General features: G+C 46.9%; 1 protein-coding gene, 1 long non-coding RNA gene and 1 pseudogene across 3 annotated transcripts in view; 1 reads left to right on the forward strand and 2 right to left on the reverse strand.

Moving 5' to 3' along the window:
• On the reverse strand, positions 1–7,149 carry SPINK4 (serine peptidase inhibitor Kazal type 4). Its single transcript, XM_064380652.1, has 4 exons — positions 7,043–7,149; positions 3,445–3,485; positions 2,015–2,127; positions 1–139 (listed from the first exon to the last, which is right to left on the reverse strand). The coding sequence occupies exons 1-4, from the start codon at positions 7,101–7,103 to the stop codon at positions 94–96; spliced, it is 261 nt and encodes an 86-aa protein (XP_064236722.1). The 5' UTR covers positions 7,104–7,149; the 3' UTR covers positions 1–93.
• Positions 3,357–18,388, forward strand: part of LOC135276626 (uncharacterized) — an 18,065-nt gene continuing 3,033 nt past the window's right edge. For both annotated transcript variants that reach the window (XR_010344168.1, XR_010344174.1), the window contains exons 1-2: positions 3,357–7,702; positions 17,987–18,082. This is a non-coding gene — a long non-coding RNA (uncharacterized LOC135276626). The remainder of the gene's footprint in view (positions 7,703–17,986; positions 18,083–18,388) is intronic.
• Positions 13,941–18,388, reverse strand: part of LOC135276622 (thymidylate synthase-like) — a 14,676-nt pseudogene continuing 10,228 nt past the window's right edge.

Genomic DNA, 18,388 nt, shown 5'->3' on the forward strand with positions numbered 1-18,388 from the left:
TTGGGCTGGATCTTTTATTTCACATCATATCCTCTCCATGCCCACCACTGTTCTCCAGCCTGAAACTTCGTGGCTTGAGGTGCTCCTGTAGGATCAGCATTTGCCATCTTTCATGATCTGGATGTCCTGTTTGGTTTTTCTGGGATCAAAGAAGACAGGTATGAGGCCACCTTCTCAGGAGCTATAATGTACCATTCAAGGACCTAGCATAGTCCATCCAGATATCCTGCTCAGTGCTGCTCACATATGCAGTATACAGATGCACGGAAGATCCCAAGGTCCATGGGCACATCCTTCTACAGCTTTTCTCTTTTGCACACCCTGATGGCTGCCAAATCTGTCTCCAGCTTGGACCTCTGTCCTGCCTGTTCATGTAGTTGTCCATATCCACTGGGATGGTCCTAGAGGCTCAACTGTCCACAAACATCATTGCCCCCCAACAACTGGTACAGACCCCCAAACCACCCATTCAGCACATGGAACCGCTGGCCACCCAAGCCCACAAATTAGAAACCAGTATGTTGCCTCCTTCCCCTCACCCTTTACATCCAGTCACATCCAAGCCTGTCAATTCTACTCCCAATGTACCTTCTAACCATGAGTCTTTAATTAGCGTGATCTTTCTCTAAGCTAGGACAACATCCTGCTGTTCCTTATATTTCCTCAAATACAAACTTTCACGTCTATCCTGAGCTTTGCAGCTTCCGAGGACTTTCTTCACTTCCATGGTCTCATTTAGCGCTCAGGATCATAGAAAGATGAGTTTTATGTTTTTTTTTGTGTGTGTGGAGAACGGGGTCTCACTATATTGCCCAGGCAGGCCTCGAACTCCTGGGCTCAAGCTATCCTCCCGCCTCTTCCTCCCTCAGAGCTGGGATTACAGGTGAGAACCACCATGCCCAGCCAGAAGATGGGTTTTATTGATGAAGAAACTAAGAGCCAATAGGTGATCTGATGTAGGGAGGACGTTCTAGCCCTGCTTATCTCTCTGGACTCACTTCTTATCTCTCCCCCATTCTCCCTTAAACTTCACACTCCAACAAGTCCAACTTCTTATGTTTCCTCAAATGTAAACTTTCTTTTCCTTGTAGACATTTTCAAACTCCTCTACTTGGAATTATCTTCCCTTGCTACTTTTTCCTAGCTAATTTCTACTTATTTCTCCGGGTTGAGTTCAGGAGTCTCCTCCTCCAGGCAGTCTTCCCTGCTCTTGCCTCTTCCCTACTCCCATGACATCCTATGTGCCCCACTGATCCCTTAGAATTTTGTGCTGCAGGCCGGTTGCGGTGGCTTATGCCTGTAATCTCAGCACTTCAGGAGGCTGAGGCGGGCGGATCACTTGAGATTCGGAGTTCGAGACCAGCCTGGCCAACATGGTAAAACCCCATGTCTACTAAAAATACAAAAAAAATTAGCCAGGCATGGTGGTAGGTGCCTGTAATCCCAGCTACTCGGGAGGCTAAGGCAGGAGATTCACTTGAACCCAGGAGGTGGAGATTGCAATCAGCCGAGATTGTGCCACTGCACTCCAGCCTGGGTGACGGCGAGAGTTCATCTCAAAAACAAAAAAAGTGTTTTTTTCTTTTTTCTTTTTTTGCGATTGGCTGACCATCAGCCTGGCTTCCCCTTTACATCAATTGTATGTTCAGGAGGCCATTGATGCTGTCTAACTTATGCTCTATTCTAGCCCCAGTGCCTAGCACATAGTAAGTGCTCAAAAAATAATTGCTGGCTAGAGGAATGAAAGAACAAATGAGGTCACATGGTCAGGGCAGAACAAGGAAAAGGGTTTCAGCCCCTACTCCTTTCTCACCACCAGCTTCTAGCTTTCTGCTTGGAACCAGGTGCCTTCTTTGAATTAAACTGGTGCACATTCGATGAGGGGCAAGTGTTAGAGGACTCTTCTGAGGTCAAGCATGTACAAGGAAGAAGCAGATCAAGTCTTACTCCTTTCAGACTGGGCACCAGAGATGGGGGTCCACCCAATAAAGCAGAGGTTATGGGGCAGACTTACATCCGGACCAAGCAGAGCTGGCATTCATTTGTATATGTGACCCTATCAGTGCCGCAGACCAGATTGGATGTCTGGGAACAGGTTGGAGACTCTACCATGTGTTCACAGATGGGCTGTAAAAGAGAAGAGAGGGAGAGGACTCGGGGATTCAGAGGGAGTGGGGAGGGATACAGGGGTTCTGCTTGGAGCCAGAGAGGCCCCAGGGAGGTATCAGAGTCAAGAAGGCCCAGTGTGGGTCCAGTGAAGATGAAACCAACCACTCGGGGCCCCTTGGTGTGTTTGCTTGTATGTGTGTGTGCATGACCATGTGCATGCCTATGCCTGGGTGTGTACATCTGTGTACCTGTGTCTCGAGCCCAGGTGTGCAGGCATTCAAGCATAAGCCTGTGTTAATGTGTGTGGAGTGAGTTTGTGTCCTCTAGCACCTGGGGATAGTTCATACCCTCCTCAAAGACTCTAACCAGAACTTCTGTTGCTAGTTCCATTGAAGACCCCAGGACACAGAACCACCCATCATTCTCAGGAGGCCCCTCTCTCCCTAGGGGCTCCTGCACTGTCCCTGGCCTGCATGATCTATCAGGCCCATGTCAGAAAGGCTACACAGGGTGAAAAGACTGGAGAAATGGGGCAGAGCTTGGGGCTTGAGGCTGTCTGAAAAGGTTTTAGGTCAAGCCTGAGGTCAAGGTCAGAACTTGGTCAGGACTGGCATTAGAGCCTGAGACAGGGATAGGGTGAGAAAGGTAGCCGTGAAGGCCCAAAAACAGTGGTGTTCTTCTCACATAGGCTAATTGAAATAACGTATGTAAAGTATTTGGCTCTTTGGCACTGAATAAGTGGGGCTAGATTCTGAAGGACTGATGGGGAGGATGCTGAGGCTCCAGATGGGAAGGTGGCTCTGAGCCTCCTTATTCCCCTACGTGAAGGGGTAATCTCAAAGGTCTCAAGGATATCAGCACCACTGCCTTCTGGTCACTGGGGACATCAGACCAAGGGCCAACGTGGAATCAGATTCAGGGGTAACTTGGTGTTTAGACAATCAGATGGAATGTGGTAGGGGGAGGCTGGCAAACTCCACAGATGCATTCAGTGTGCCAGGGTCCCCTCTGTTGCTTGCCTGTCTGCACTATTCAGAGCAGAGAGCACATTCTGTCCTGCTAAGCCTGCATGGGGAGATGTCACTGATGGAAGGGGCCTTGGAGACCAGGTGGGGGGATCACAAGGGCTTTGAGGCCAATCTTGGGACTTGGGTGAGGGGGCTGGGCCTACTCAGCCTTGGGGGCTAATCTGAGGAATGTGCAGGCCAGGAGCCCACGTTAAAGCCATTGAAAGTGTCTGAGCAGGATCATGGAGAAGAATAACTGGTTCCTCAGCCTGGATGAGAGGGCTCCTCTCGGCAGAGGGAAAGTGAGAACAGCACGCAGCTGCCTTACCATTCTTGAGAAAGAGAGCTTTCCTGCGGACACTGGCACTTCTGAAACACAAAGAAGCAAGAATTAGATGATGCTAGCTCTGGACCCCAGGTCTAGGGATCTGAGGACTGCTTCTCCAGGGAGCATGGCCCAGCAACTATCCAACCTGGAATTCCTCAAGGAAAGGTGGTGAGTCACCAGTCAGTGGGGCTGCCAGAAAGCTGATGTGATCTTGAGTTCCATACACAGAGATAGAAAGTCAGGAATTAGAGAGATGACAGTCCAGTCTATTCCTGGTTAGTTAGATCCACTGGAATTGTTGTGTCCCATATAATAATTATAAAATAACAATTCCACAGTTATTATGTGCCAGGCATTGAGAACACATGATTTTAAGTACTCTCCACCTCTCTCTTACAGCTGTGTAACAGAGGGAAGAAAGGAGGTAGTAGTGGATGCTGTGTTCTGCCACCAAAAGCCCTCCCTCAAGACTGAGGCACTTACTTACTCATTTCCCCAGCTGCCAGGAATATTGACCACTCACTGCAAGTCCCTTCTAGGAATTACCTTCAGAGAATAGAGCTGCCTCATCAAGGTTGCTTCCTTTACCCAGGAACAGCCCATAGCCCATGTCGGGTTGATGTGGTTACGAAGCCCACCTGACCCCCTTGTCCAAAGTGACCTGTAGGCTCATCTGAAGCTTCTGTTGCACTGCATCGAAGTCGACCTCCCTCATCCTTCATGGATATTACTCCCATGAACTCAATGAACTCCCCAGTAAACTGCATGTGTATCTCAGAGTCTGTTTCCTGGGGCAGAGGTCGGTTTAAACAACTACAAAAGAGGCTCAAAGAGGTGAAGCAATGCAGTTTGTTAAGGCAGAACTAGGATTTGCACATGTGTCTGTTGCGCTCCAGAGCCTGACTCTTTCTACATGCACCGGTGTGCCCCTCAAAGTCTGGCTGAACTGCTTATAGGACATGAGCAAACTGTGGTGTGACTGACAAGCGTGATGGATAGATGAGGGAACTGGAGCCGTGTCTAATGGCACAGGTGGAAGGAAGGGCATTTACGTAACTTGGAGAAGGCCAGGATGCTCCCTGAAGTCTCTGAAGGGCTATCCTGGGGCTGAGGGAGAGATGGATTCTTTTCAACCTCACAGGGCAAAGCCCATCTCTGTGAGGAGGCTGCAGGGAAGCAGATTTGGGTTCTATATGAAGCAGAATTTTCTCTCAGTGGGAGCTATGCCACAGTGAAAGAGACTTTCTCCAGAAGTAGCAAGTTTCCCATCACTGGAGGTGTGCAAGGCAATGTGGTTTTATCTATTCCTGGGGATGCTATTACAAGATATTTCCACAGAGAGGGAAACAGAAACTTAGACTAAGTCACCTCTGATATGCTGTTTAAGCCTGGCATTGGGGTATCAAAATGCAAACCTAGACTTGTCACTGAACTGCTTAAAACCCTTCCATGTCACATTGCCTCGACTGAAAGTGATCCAAATGTCCTTCAGCAAGAGAATGGATAAATAAATACAATGGGGTACTCCTCAACAATAAAAGCAAGCAGCTGATACATGCAATAACATGGCTGAATCTCAAAAATAGTTTGCTGAGCAAAAGAAACCAGACACGCCGGGCGCGGTGGCTCATGCCCGTAATCCCAGCACTTTGGGAGGCTGAGGTGGGCGGATCACGAGGTCAAGAGATTGAGACCATCCTGGCCAACATAGTGAAACCCCTTCTCTACTAAAAATACAAAAATTAGCTGGGTGTGGTGGCGTGCGCCTGTGGTCCCAGCTACTCGGGAGGCTGAGGCAAGAGAATTGCTTGAACCTGGGAGGCGGAGGTTGCAATGAGCCGAGATCGCGCCACTGCACTCCAGCCTGGCACCTGGCAGCAGAATGAGACCCTGTCTCAGAAAAAAAAAAAAAAGAAACCAGACACAAAAGATTACATACCCTATGATTCAATTTATGTGAAATCCTAGACCAGGCCAACTAATCTGTGATGGAAAAAAAACACTTTGGGAGGCTGAGGCAGGAGGATCACTTGAAGCCAGGAGTTTGAGACTAGCCTGGGCAACACAGCAAGACCCCGTCTCTACAAAATAATTTAACAATTAGGGCCAGGTGGGGTGGCTCACACCTGTAATCCCAGCACTTTGGGAGGCCAAGGTGGGTGGATCACCTGAGATCAGGAGTTCAAGACCAACCTGACCAACATAGTAAAACCCCATCTCTACTAAAAATACAAAAATTAGCTGGGCATGGTAGCGCACGCCTGTAATCCCAGCTACTTGGGAGGCTGAGGCAGGAGAATCACTGGAACCCAGGAGGTGGAGACTGCAGTGAGCCTAGACTGCACCATTGCACTCCAACCTGGATGACAGAAGAGACCAGCCTGGGCAATATAGCAAGATCTCAGCTCTACCAAAAAAAAAAAAAATTTTTTTTAGTAAAAAAAAGAACAGTTCCTTTGAGGACACCAGCCAGCCAGTTACCTCTACAGACCCAGAGAAGCCCCAGATCTGTGGCCAAGACCAGCTTGAGGCCACCAGTGATCCTTGACTCAGCTTCAAGATCCTTCCGTTTCTCCTTAGGAAACTGCACAGTCCCAGGGATGCCTCTGAGGCAGGTGGCAGCTATCTTTCCATTGCTTAGGCAGGCAGAGCAAATATTTAATGATGACTTCCTGTCCTAAAGCAAAAACATCATCTTAGAAAACGAGAGTTGCACTTTAAAGGTCATCTAGGGGCCAGGCACCATGGCTCATGCCTGTAATCCCAGCACTTTAGGAGAAGGCCAAGGCAGGTGGATCACTTGAGGTCAGTAGTTCGAGACCAGCCTGGCCAACATGGTGAAACCCGTCTCTACTAAAAATACAAAAAATTAGCTAGGCGTGATGGCACACACGTGTAATCCCAGCTACTCAGGAGGCCGAGGCAGGAGAATCACTTGAACCCAGGAGGCAGAGGGTGCAGTGAGCCAAGATAGTGCCACTGCATTCCAGCCTGGGTGACAGAGCTAGAAACTGTCTCAAAAAATAAATAAGTAAAAATAAAAAATAGGCCGGTGTGGTGGCTTGTGCCTGTAAATCCCAGCACTTTGGGAGCCCCAGGTATATGTGTCCAGGCCTGGGAAAGGGCTCTATCATGCTCACATGGTTTCCCAAGTCACAAACCTCAACCTTTCAGAGAGATCAGGAGCTCAGAAGACCTCAGCCAGATCTCTTTTAGCACCTACCCCCTGCAGCCAGCATACTTGTCAGTCTCTCCTGGGAGCTGGGACCCACCTGCTCCCTTCTGCCCCCACAACCTCCAGCCCAGTAGTTGCTCAGTGCAGCTCGAACTGGAACCATCTCCTCCTGTACAGCTGGAGAAACCGAGGCCCCAAGAGGGTAGGGGACTTTGGCAATTCTGGGCCAGAGTCAGGAGTTGAACCCAAGTTTCTTTTCTCCCAGGCCAGAGCTTCCCCGCAACAGTGGAGGGTGCATGTACAGAATGAAGGTGCATGCCAAAAGCTGAGGACTCACAGGGTGCTCCATGCCCTGCCTCTGCTCACACCCCCAGCTCACCTACCAACACAAAGTCACAGAGAATCCAGGTTCTGCCCACTCACCCCTGTCCACAACAAGGAGGGCAGCCAAGGTCAGAGTGACTACCCACTGGTAGACGGCCATGCTGATCCTGGGATGGTGTAGCCTGAACTGGCCGGGGCCTGGGCTGGGCCTGGGGAAGGATGGGGGCCTATTTATAGTGCTACTTCCCTTATCTTATCTTGTGTAGGGCCAGATAGAGAGGCCAGAGTTGATCTCTGCACGCTGGCATCCGGAAAGGGCTTGCTCTAGTTACAGATGCTGAGCTCATGGTGAAATGGGGGTGTGGCCATGGGGCTGATGGGTTTCCAGAGTGACAAAAAGTTTGGACAGCTTGCAAAGCTGACTCCAATCTGAGGGTTTGAGCAAGGAGAGGAAAGTTGAAGTAGAAAGAGAGAGAGTCCAAGGCAGAGAGAAAGAGAGAAACAGAAAGAGTGGAAAAAACAACTGGAAGATGGCAGGAGGCAGAGAAGGGGGCTGGAGCCTGGATTCCTTTGCCAGTGCCTCCAGCAACCAAATCTGGGACCTCAGTAAAGCCACTTTTCTTAACTGGGCCTCAGATCACCCATACACAAAGTGGAGATGATAATTTTGGCTCTGCCTTTCTCCCAGGGCTGCTGTGAGGACGGGGGCAGCGATAGAAGATGGGAAAACATTTTGCAGAGATGAAATGAACTGTAAATGTAAGCAGAAATGATCCTGTTTAACTTTTTTATTTCACTGTTTTTTTTTTGTTTGTTTTGTTTTTTTTTTTTTTTTTTGGTACCACAAGGTGGGCACAACTAACAGGCAAAACAAAGGCAAAATAAAACATAAAGAGGAGCTGGGTACGGTGACTCATGCCTGTAATCCCAGCACTTTGGGAGGCCAAGGCAGGCGGATCACAAAAACCCTATTTCTACTAAAAATACAAAATTAGCTGGGCATGGTGGCGCATGCCTGTAATCCCAGCTACTTGGGAGGCTGAGGCAGGAGAATCGCTTGAACCCAGGAGGCAGAGGTTGTGGTGAGCCGAGATCATGCCATTGCACTTCATCTGGGCAACAAGAGCGAAACTCTGTCTGAAAACAAAACAAAACAAAACAAACAAAAAACGTTAAAAGGAAGATGACTTCTTGCTTTGCAGGTATTATGTGTTCATTTGCATTTTCCTTTTTTCTTTTGAGACAGAGTCTCAAACTGTTGCCTCGGTTGGTGTGCAGTGGTGTGATCTCAGCTCGCTGCACCCTCTGCCTCCCGGGTTCAAGTGATTCTCCTGCCTCAGCCTCCTGAGTAGGTAGGATTACAGGTGCCCAACACCACGCCAGGCTAATTTTTTATATTTTTAGTAGAGACAGGGTTTCGCTATGTTGGCCAGGCTGGTCTCGAACTCCTGACCTTGTGATCCGCCCGCCTCAGCCTCCCAAAGTGCTGAGATTACAGGTGTGAGCCACCTAGCCCGGCCTCATTTGCATTTTCATAGGTTAAATACTGGCAAGATTCTTTTTTTTTTTTTTTAATTTACCTGGGTGCAAGTGGGCTAATGCCAAAAAGGGCGTTAACCAACAAGATTCTTTTCAAGAAAAATCAACATCTAAAACTCCCCCATATTTACACAGTATTCATGAATAAGTAATTTGGTTATTTGCTCTTAAACAATTTCTGATTATAAACATAAATTTCTTTTGCATACATATTTCTCTAATTTATTTAGAGCAGTGTTTTTCAGCTCTGTCTGTAGATTGGATTTTCCTGGGGGAGAATTTACAAATACAGATGCTGAACTTCACTCTGAAATATTTAAATCAGAATCTGTGTTTATTTTTTATTTTTGTTCTTTGTGTGTGTGTGTTTATTTTTTAAAGAAAAACTTTATTTTGAAAGATATCAAGCCTACAGATAAGTTGCAAGAATATTACAATGACAAGGGGAAGGATTCTTGTTTGAGGACAGCCCCAGTCAGGTGCAATGGCTCACACCTGTAACCGAGACCAGCCTGACCAATATGGTGAAACCCCGTCTTTGAAAAAAAAAAAAAAAAATGAAAAAAAAAATTTTTTTTAATTAAAAAAAGAATAGTTCCTCTGAGGACACCAGCCAGCCAGTTACCTCTACAGACCCAGAGAAGCCCCAGATCTGTGGCCAAGACCAGCTTGAGGCCACCAGTGATCCTTGACTCAGCTTCAAGATCCTTCCGTTTCTCCTTAGGAAACTGCACAGTCCCAGGGATGCCTCTGAGGCAGGTGGCAGCTATCTTTCCATTGCTTAGGCAGGCAGAGCAAATATTTAATGATGACTTCCTGTCCTAAAGCAAAAACATCATCTTAGAAAACGAGAGTTGCACTTTAAAGGTCATCTAGGGGCCAGGCACCATGGCTCATGCCTGTAATCCCAGCACTTTAGGAGAAGGCCAAGGCAGGTGGATCACTTGAGGTCAGTAGTTCGAGACCAGCCTGGCCAACATGGTGAAACCCGTCTCTACTAAAAATACAAAAAATTATCCAGGCGTGGTGGTGCACACCTGTAATCCCAGCTACTCAGAAGGCCGAGGCAGGAGAATCACTTGAACCCAGGAGGCAGAGGGTGCAGTGAGCCAAGATAGTGCCACTGCATTCCAGCCTGGGTGACAGAGCGAGAAACTCTAAATAAATAAAAATAGGCCGGTTGCGGTGGCTCACGCCTGTAATCCCAGCACTTTGGGAGGCCGAGGCAGGCGGATCACGAGGTCAGGAGATTGAGACCATCCCAGTCCACATGGTGAAACCCCGTCTCTACTAAAAATACAAAAATTAGCTGGGTGTGTTGGTGCACGCCTGTAATCCCAGCTACTTGGGAGGCTGAAGCAGGAGAATCGCTTGAACCCAGGAGGCAGAGGTTGCAGTGGGCCGAGATTGTGCCATTGCACTCCAGCCTGGGCAATAAAAAGGCTTTGGCCCAAAGGTCCCCTGCTGGTTGAATGCATATCATGGATGGCTCTCACCCTCCTGCTGGCCCTGTGAGGCCTCCTTCCCTGTCCTCTCGGATCTGTTAGTAATACACTCTTCTGTTATTTCATGTGGGCTTTGTTTTGTTCTGTTTTTTTTTTTGTTTGTTTGTTTTTTTGAAACAGAGTTTTGCTCCGTCACCCAGGCTGGAGTGCAATGATGAGATCTTGGCTCACTACAATCTCCACTTCCCGGGTTCAAGCGATTCTCCTGCCTCAGCCTTCCTAGTAGCTGGGATTACAGGTGACCACCACCACACTCAGCAAATTTTTGTATTTTTAGTAGAGATGGGGTTTACCGTGTTGGCCAGGCTGGTCTCGAACTCCTGACCTCAGGTGATCCACCTGCCTCGGCCTCCCAATGTGCTGCGATTATAGGCGTGAGCCACCACACCTGGCCTTATTTCATGTGTTTTGCTGAGTTGCCTCTTCTGTGTCTCACCCGACCAACACACCCAAATCTACCTTCTTTCCCCGTTAGGGCTCTCCTAGAGAGGAGCTGTCTTGGTAGGAATAAACTGGCCACAGGTCAGACAAGAGCCACAAAGGCATCTTCCGGTATAAACAAGTTTTCTGTGAGAGGCACACCCTGTCACGGGTTGGACACCTAGGCTGTCTGCCGGGGTAAAGAAGTGTCCCATGAAAGACACACTATAAACATTCATGACCAAATCCCTGGAGCCCTGGCAGGACAGGGCTAGAGTTTTCACCTGTGCTCCTTGGAGAGACCTCAAGACCAAATCAGAGGAAACTACAACAGAGTCTTAGAAGGTGAAACGATCCACCACAGCTGGGGCTGGCCCCTGGAGCTCCCAACTCCACACATCAGCCCTGGACTGACGCCTGCCAGGGAGGCAGGTGGGGCAGGTGGGAACCTGCTCAGGCAACATGAATCCATGTGAGAATTCCCTCACATCCCTGTGGGCTTTTTCTCAGACTCTTCAGCCATCGGTGAAGGGAACGTTTTCTCGAGATACTGTAAATTCATTCCCAGTCTGTGAAAAGATTTCCCTTGACACCCCCAAAAATAAGATTTTTATTTTATATTGGCTTTCTTTGAGCCTAAAAATGACTGAATGTAAGCGGATGCAGGAGTTAGAGGGGCAGCTTCTCAAGTGAAGCTAATGAGCTGCCATGCTCAGCAGACGCTCCAGAAATGCAGCCTCTGCAGCCTCCCTGCACTCTCGATGATTTTGTCGGCATTAATTCTATGTCTGCCTGAACTGTCTCTCTGCATCTGGGAGGGCCTGACACCCCTTCATCAACCTCACACTGACATGGCAGAAACGCTGGGGAGGGGAGGCAGGGCAGGACTTCCTAGCTCATGGACTGAGTGGGGCATCATGCCTGTTTTCACAAGTTCTCACAGCAGTAGGAAGGGAAGCTTGGCCCACGGAGCCTCACATTTATGAGAACTGAGCTGTGTCGAAAGCCATTCCTGCCTGCTAAGGAGCTGTTTAATCCCACAAAGATTAAAAAAGCTAAACTACTTAATATTTCTTTTTGAATAAATATTATAGTACATTTCTGAAAGTAGAAGCTATATTTAATAAGCCCATACTGTGGGCCAGTGTCAGAGGTGTTCAAACCACAGTGCCTCCATCTTGAACCGGGGCTGGGTAACACGAGGCTGAGAGCTGCTAGGCTGCATTCCCAGGAGGTCAGGCATTCTTAGCTGCAGGATGAGATGGGGTCGGCACAAGACACAGGTCACAAACACCCCGCTGATAAGACAGGATGCAGTGAAGAAGCCGGTCAAAACCCACCAAAACCAAGATGGGATGAAAGCAACCTCTGGTTGTCCTCACTGCTCATTATGCATTAATTTTAATGCATTAACCTGCTAAAGACATTCTCACCAGCACCATGACAGTTTACAAATGCCATGGCAATGCTGGGAAGTTACTCTGTATGGTCTATGAGGAGGAGCTCTCAGTTCTGGGAAATCCTTGCGCCTTTCCCAGAAAACTCTTGTATCATCCACCCTTGTTTAGCATATAATCAAGAAATAACCATAGAAATAGGCAAGCAGTCGTCGGAGCTGCTGTCTATGGAATAGCCACTCTTGTTTCTTTACTTCTCTAATAAACTTGCTTTCACTTTACTCTGTGGACTCACCCTGATTTCTTTCTTGTGCATGATCCAACATCCAGAAACCAGGCCTAAGCTAAGCTCTGAGCTGCTCTGTTATTTAATCCTCACAGCTATCCCATATCTTGGTTTTATTATCTGTTTTTCCGACGAAGAAACTGAAGTACAGAGAAGATGCATCAGATGGATATGAGCCAGCCCAAGCCAAGTTGTTTCTGGGTAATTGTTAAACTGGTCCTTGCCAGAATCTGAATGGAGAATGTATGTCAAAAAGAGCCTGAAGCCGGGCGCGGTGGCTCAAGCCTGTAATCCCAACACTTTGGGAGGCCGAGGCGGGTGGATCACGAGGTCAAGAGATCAAGACCATCCTGGTCAACATGGTGAAACCCCGTCTCTACTAAAAATTCAAAAATTAGCTGGGCACGGTGGCGCGTGCCTGTAATCCCAGCTACTTAAGAGGCTGAGGCAGGAGAATTGCCTGAACCCAGGAGGCGGAGGTTGCGGTGAGCCGAGATCACGCCATTGCACTCCAGCCTGGGTAACAAGAGCGAAACTCCGTCTTAAAAAAAAAAAAAAAAAAATGAGCCTGAGACACAAACTGATGCGTTTTAATCAATTGCTTGTGTGTCTTCACCAATCCCATCTGATTGACCCTGTAAACCAAAAAGTATTTGAGACAGGTCTCAATTAATTTAGAGGTTTATTTTGCCAAGGTTAAGGATCATGGCCTGTGTTTGACACGGCCCCAGGAGGTCCTGAGAATATGTGCCCAAGGTGGTTGGTTACAGCTTGATTTTACACATTTTAGAGAAACAGAAGCTACAGGTAGACATAAATCAACACATTAGGTATACATTGGTTTGGCCTGGAAAGCCAGGACATCTCAAAGTAGTGGGGTTGGGGAATGCTGCCAGGTCACAGGCAAATTCAAAGATTTCCTGATTAGCAATTGGTTCAAAGAGTTAAGCTCTGCCTGAAGAGTCCAAGTCGGCTTGAGCTAAGATAAAAGGGTGGTTGTGGAAGCCAAGGTTGTTATCATACATGAAGCTCCTGGTAGCAGGCTTCAGTGAGAATAGATGTGAATGCCTCTTATCAGACCTTAAAAAGTATCAGACTCTCCAGAAAAGACCTAGTTAGGTAAGGAGATTCTCTACAGCCCGTAAATTTCCCCAAAAGAGACAGCTTTGCAGGGCCATTTCAGAATATGTTAAAGAAATATATTTTGGGGAAAATACTTGGATTTCCTTCAGGGCCCATGATCTGTCATGTGATATACCAGAGTCAGGATGGAATTTGGTATTTATTGCTACAAAGAGTCTGTTTGGTCCATCTTAAGAGATCTGTTTGAATGTGAATGTCTGTTTAATGTGAAAGTCTCTCCCCTCTAAAGGAAGGAGAGGATTATGAGGCTAGTCTAGATACTGCCCCCTTCTCATCATGGCCTAGTAAACTAGTTTTTCAGTTTCTTTGGGATGCTTCTTGGCGGAGAGAGGGGTCCACTCAGTCAGATGGGGGAGCCTAGAATTTTATTTTTTATTTTTTGAGATAGAGTCTAGCTCTGTCGCCCAGGCTGGAGTGCAGTGGTATGATCTCGACTCACTGCAACCTCCATCTCCTGGGTTCAAGCGATTCTCCTGCCTCAGCCTCCGGAGTAGCTGGGATTATAGGCGCACACCCCCATGTGAGCTAATTTTTGTATTTTTAGTAGAGACGGGGTTTTGCTATGTTGACCAGGCTGGTTTCGAACTCCTTGACCTCAAGTGATCTGCCCACCTCGGCCTCCCAAAGTGCTGGGATCAGGCGTGAGCCACTGAGCCCAGCCCTAGAATTTTATTTTTGGTTTACAGTACAAAAACAAAGATCTGCAGTCAGTGTTCTCACATCCTTTTAATCATTCGTATCGATTTAATCAGGTAGACAAAATCTCAGGGTTCACCTGGGATCATTCACAAATCAGAATTACTCAGAGAAATTTTCACAGCAGTTGCAGCAGCACAAACTCTAACGCTGATTTTTACCAAATGTTATTCATGAACAAACTTGAAAAAGGCATTTCATATAGAACATTACATTTCTCCCTGACACTACTGTATGATAAAAATTAAAAACGATGTAAACATGTTTTAAAGTCATAGTGGTCGTTAATAAAAGCAACCAGCCACACTACAGTGAGGCATTGTTAGAATTTCGCTCTCAAGTTTACTTAGCTTAGTAAAGCACACTGTTCTTTGAGATTTCAGCTTTGGTTAGTCCTCTTTGGCTGACATGAACATTATGGAGTATTAACTGTGGTAGCAACACAGTTGCTACCAAAAAGCATTCTTTATTAAATACATCTAGAAGATCTCAATGAGCTGAAGAAATTGATATAATGTTCCTAGTGTCAGTCTCTCTGTACTGGGAAAACTCTAACCTCACAGTTGGGGTATTATCAGTTAATGCAAGGTACGTTGCAGGAGCCTAATTTCCACCCATGCAGATATCTTCAGACCTGGGAATTCTTGTAAATACCAAAATAAAATCTTGACCTGTTTTGCTAATGAGAATAAAAGGCATGTGTAAAATGTACATCTTGATAGAAAAATATTACAAGGTTTTAATTTTCTAAATACCAAGGGTTAACATTCGATGATTACTCTTTGAAAATATGGTATTTTGGAACATTTTAAAAGTTTTCAAAATAAGTACAAAGCTTATTCACATTTTTACTAAATCCAACAACACTTTCACAAACGGCAAAATGACTTCCTCCTCAAAGCAGAGCAGGCTAGTTTTTAGTGGGCTCTGGTCACTGCTTAGCTAAAGTCTTCGTTGGGCAGAGTTCTGGGTCCACAGTCTCCTTCGATGGGCCCCTTGATACATGAGGCTTCAAAACATGCGCTCCTTGAAGAACCATTTCTGATGATCTGAGCTGGTACAGTCTCGTAAGAGTGGGACGAAACTGTCACTTGACTCCCTCCTCACAGCCTGGACACATTTCTGGGACTGTTCGTGAAATAAAGAACCATCCTACAAAAGATAACATACAGAATGACAGGCAGGTCATCAGAAAAGTCTTTTCCCTAAAAATGTGTTCTAAAGAGCTCAGGGTCTGATTTCTATTATTTTAGAAATATTTATTGAAGGGTAAAAGTGTCTTCCGTGTTAACCAGCAACTCAGGACTGTCCCAGGGAAGGGAGGACCAGGCTTGTACACGCTGTGCCCCGCTTGACCCTCACAGGGCTGATGGTGCCACCTGCTGGCTGCTCTGGGCATGTGTCAGACCCTACAGCTCCTTACTGCATTTCCCTTTCTTCAGGGAAATCAGAAACAAAGATCCTTTATCTCTTTCACTCCTCTTAGGTCAACTCATTCCATGCAGGGTGATCTCTTTCTCTTAGGCATTTAAACAGAGAGTGTGGAAACTTGGCTGTAGTCGCAGCTCAGCCACAGACCAGCTGGGTGAGGGAGCCAGTCACATGGCCTGAGCTCCTCACCTGTTACACATCAGGGTGAGAGGCAGTGGGTTCTATGCCCTGTGCTAATCTCCAAACCCCAAAGACGATGGTCTTCTTTAATGACTTCCTGCTTCTCTCCTTTCTGCCAGCCCTTGCTCAGTTATCTCAGCAAGTCTGTCTCTCAGGCCTGGTGTTTATCTTTTCCCTCTCCCTCTCTGTTATAAGCAATGCACTTAATCATGGCTGAGCAGCAAACAGGCAGAGTGAATAGCATAACTTTGGTGAAAAGCCTTTGTGATGTGCTGCTTTATATCACTAAATGGAACTTGTGTTTTCATTCCAAAAAATCCAAACTCATGTTTTATAGAATCCAAGAAATGACATTTCAGAGGTTTTTAGGTCTACATAAGAAAATACAAGTCTGGGCACAGTGGCTCACGCCTGTAATCCCAGCACTTTGGGAGGCCGAGGCAGGTAGATCACTTGAGGGCAGGAGTTCTAGACCAACCTGGCCAACATGGTGAAACCCTGTCTCTGCTAAAAATACAAAAAATTAGCCGGGCGTGGTGATGGACACCTGTAGTCCCAGCTACTCGGGAGGCTGAGGCAGGAGAATCGCTTAAACCCAGGAGGTAGAGGTTACAGTGAGCCGAGACTGCACCACTGCACCACTGCACTCCAGCCTGGGTGACAGAGCAAGACTCCGTCTCAAAAAAAAAGATCCAGCCCTAAGAACTAAAAACAAGCTTTCTATTATGGTCCAGCCAATACAATTGGGTACATTTCCTTCAGAATTCAAATATGTTTCTGGTCAATATATACTTGTTTTACATATATACATATTTAGGGCATGACTGATGAAATATAATAAATCAAGCTGTAACCTTTTCACTTATGAATCAAAGTATTACGTGTCCTGAAGAAAGGTAAATAATCCAATTAAGTATCCTTCTTCACAGCTTCCTAAACAAACTTCCTTTTCCTTAAGTGGTCATTGAAATTTAAGATAACACTTTGGATATGTCAAACCAATTTTATTGTTTCTAGCGTTCCTTGCCATTCCTTGAGGGCTCACGATGGCTTGCGGTTGGGAGAAAGATGGTAAGAGGAGGACATGCAAGAAGATCGAAGACTTCTGGGGTGTGCAGAAGTGTTTTTCCTTCTTATTTTCCTATACCCAATAGCTAACACTATGGAGTCTGGCTTTTCCGGGCAGCCTGCAAATGTCATTGCTAGTGATAACATTTTTCTGTAGGGAAACATATTCCAATTTCTAATCATCTTTAGAATAAACCCATTTATAAGCCAGGCGCTGTGGCTCACACCTGTAATCCCAGCCCTTAGGGAGACAGAGGTGGGAGGATAGCTTGAGCTCAGGAGTTTGAGACCTGCCTGGGCAAGAGAGTGAGACCCTGTCTCCACAAAAAGGAAAAAACAAAAAGACACACACACACAAAGCGTAGAATAAACTCATTTGTAAGCAGTATATTGGGAGGGAAAGCTTCCCAGGGAGATCAAAAAGAATGAATTTTCTTCTTTTGAATGATTTTCTTTGGATTTATTCCCGCACATGCTTTTTAGTGAGTCAAAGGATATGACTGATTTACAGGTCCTGACATGGGCTGACTGCAAGTGTGGCGGGGCCAGCACCCTCAGTGTCAAATCAACAATGACTATCTGGGGTGCCTACACCATCAGAGGTGTTCTCTTGGTTATAATACCACAAGTAACAACTAATATCTATTAAGCTTTAGAGTTTCCAAAGAACATTTCTGGCTATGCGTCTAATCCTCACTAAATAGGCTGCTATTATTGTACCTACTTTTTTTTTTTTTTTTTGAGATAGATCTCGCTTTCTCCCAGGCTACAGTGCAGTGGCCTGATCGCGGCTCACTGCAACCTCTGCCTCCAGATTCAAGTGATTCTCCTGCTTCAGCCTCCCAAGCAAGTAGATGGGACTAGAGGAGTGTGCCACCACACCTGGCTATTTGTTGGTCAGGCTGGTCTCAAACTCCTGGCCTCAGGTGATCTGCCTGCCTCAGCCTCCCAAAGTGCTGGGATTACAGATGTGAGCCACTGCACCCAGCCTACTGTACCTATTTTAGAGCTGGGAAAAACAAGGCTTAGAGAGGTGGAGTGGCTTATACTTGTATCTAACACTTTGGCTAACACCCTTACACTTGGGCTATTCGGCTCACTCGTTTAAAGCCCTTTCCATCTCTGAATGCATTTCTGAGAGCTGTTTTAATGCCTGCAGCTCATTGGGGTACAAGGGAACTGGAAAAGACTGAAAGGGATTGGACGATGAGGAAGGAAGGCGGTGCCACTGACACCGTGTGCCAGGGACTCCACCTCTTAGGCTCACTGGGACTGATGTTTCAGGTCTTCCAGAGCACCTGTATGTGTGTGACCACATCCTGATCCTCACCAGCACTATGCCAGAGAGAATGTCTGACTCTCACACTCTCCCTTACAGCCCAGGGACTGTCAGCAGGTTAAGAAGGAGAGTTCACCTGCCTCCTGCAAGATGAACTTCTGATTCTCTGGGGCAGTTTCTTTGCAGAGATGCATGGTAAGGATATCCATTCCAGCTTCCACAGCAATGCAGCCCTCTGGCTGGTGGGTGTTATAGCGTATTTCTTTCTGGGATATGTACTCGAAAAACTAAAAATGGGGCAGCCAACATGTAACACAACATATTCCACTGACATGGCAAGAGGAAAGATCGCTGGACAAGAACCTGGGATCACAAGAGTGTGGGTGGGGTCATGCACCCGCCTCACCCCCAATACGAGCCTGTGTGATGGGCTCCTCTGCATCCCGCAGCCCTCAGTGGACCGCTACTGCAGTGCTTCCCAAGTGTGGAGGAAATGGCCCT

This window comes from Aotus nancymaae, unplaced genomic scaffold (genome assembly GCF_030222135.1).
Source record: "Aotus nancymaae isolate 86718 unplaced genomic scaffold, 86718_ANA_hifiasm-v0.15.2.pri h1tg000003l, whole genome shotgun sequence".
In the NCBI taxonomy this organism is placed as follows: Eukaryota; Metazoa; Chordata; class Mammalia; order Primates; family Aotidae; genus Aotus; species Aotus nancymaae.

Bases quoted from the DNA above. Each gene is read 5' to 3' on its own strand.
- SPINK4 (XM_064380652.1), bottom strand. From the start codon at position 7,103: ATGGCCGTCTACCAGTGGGTAGTCACTCTGACCTTGGCTGCCCTCCTT. The intron at 2,128-3,444 runs GTAAGGCAGCTG...TCTCTTTTACAG, and splicing joins AGCTCTCTTTCTCAAGAATG to CCCATCTGTGAACACATGGT. The intron at 140-2,014 runs GTAAGTCTGCCC...CTTTGATCCCAG, and splicing joins CAGCTCTGCTTGGTCCGGAT to AAAAACCAAACAGGACATCC.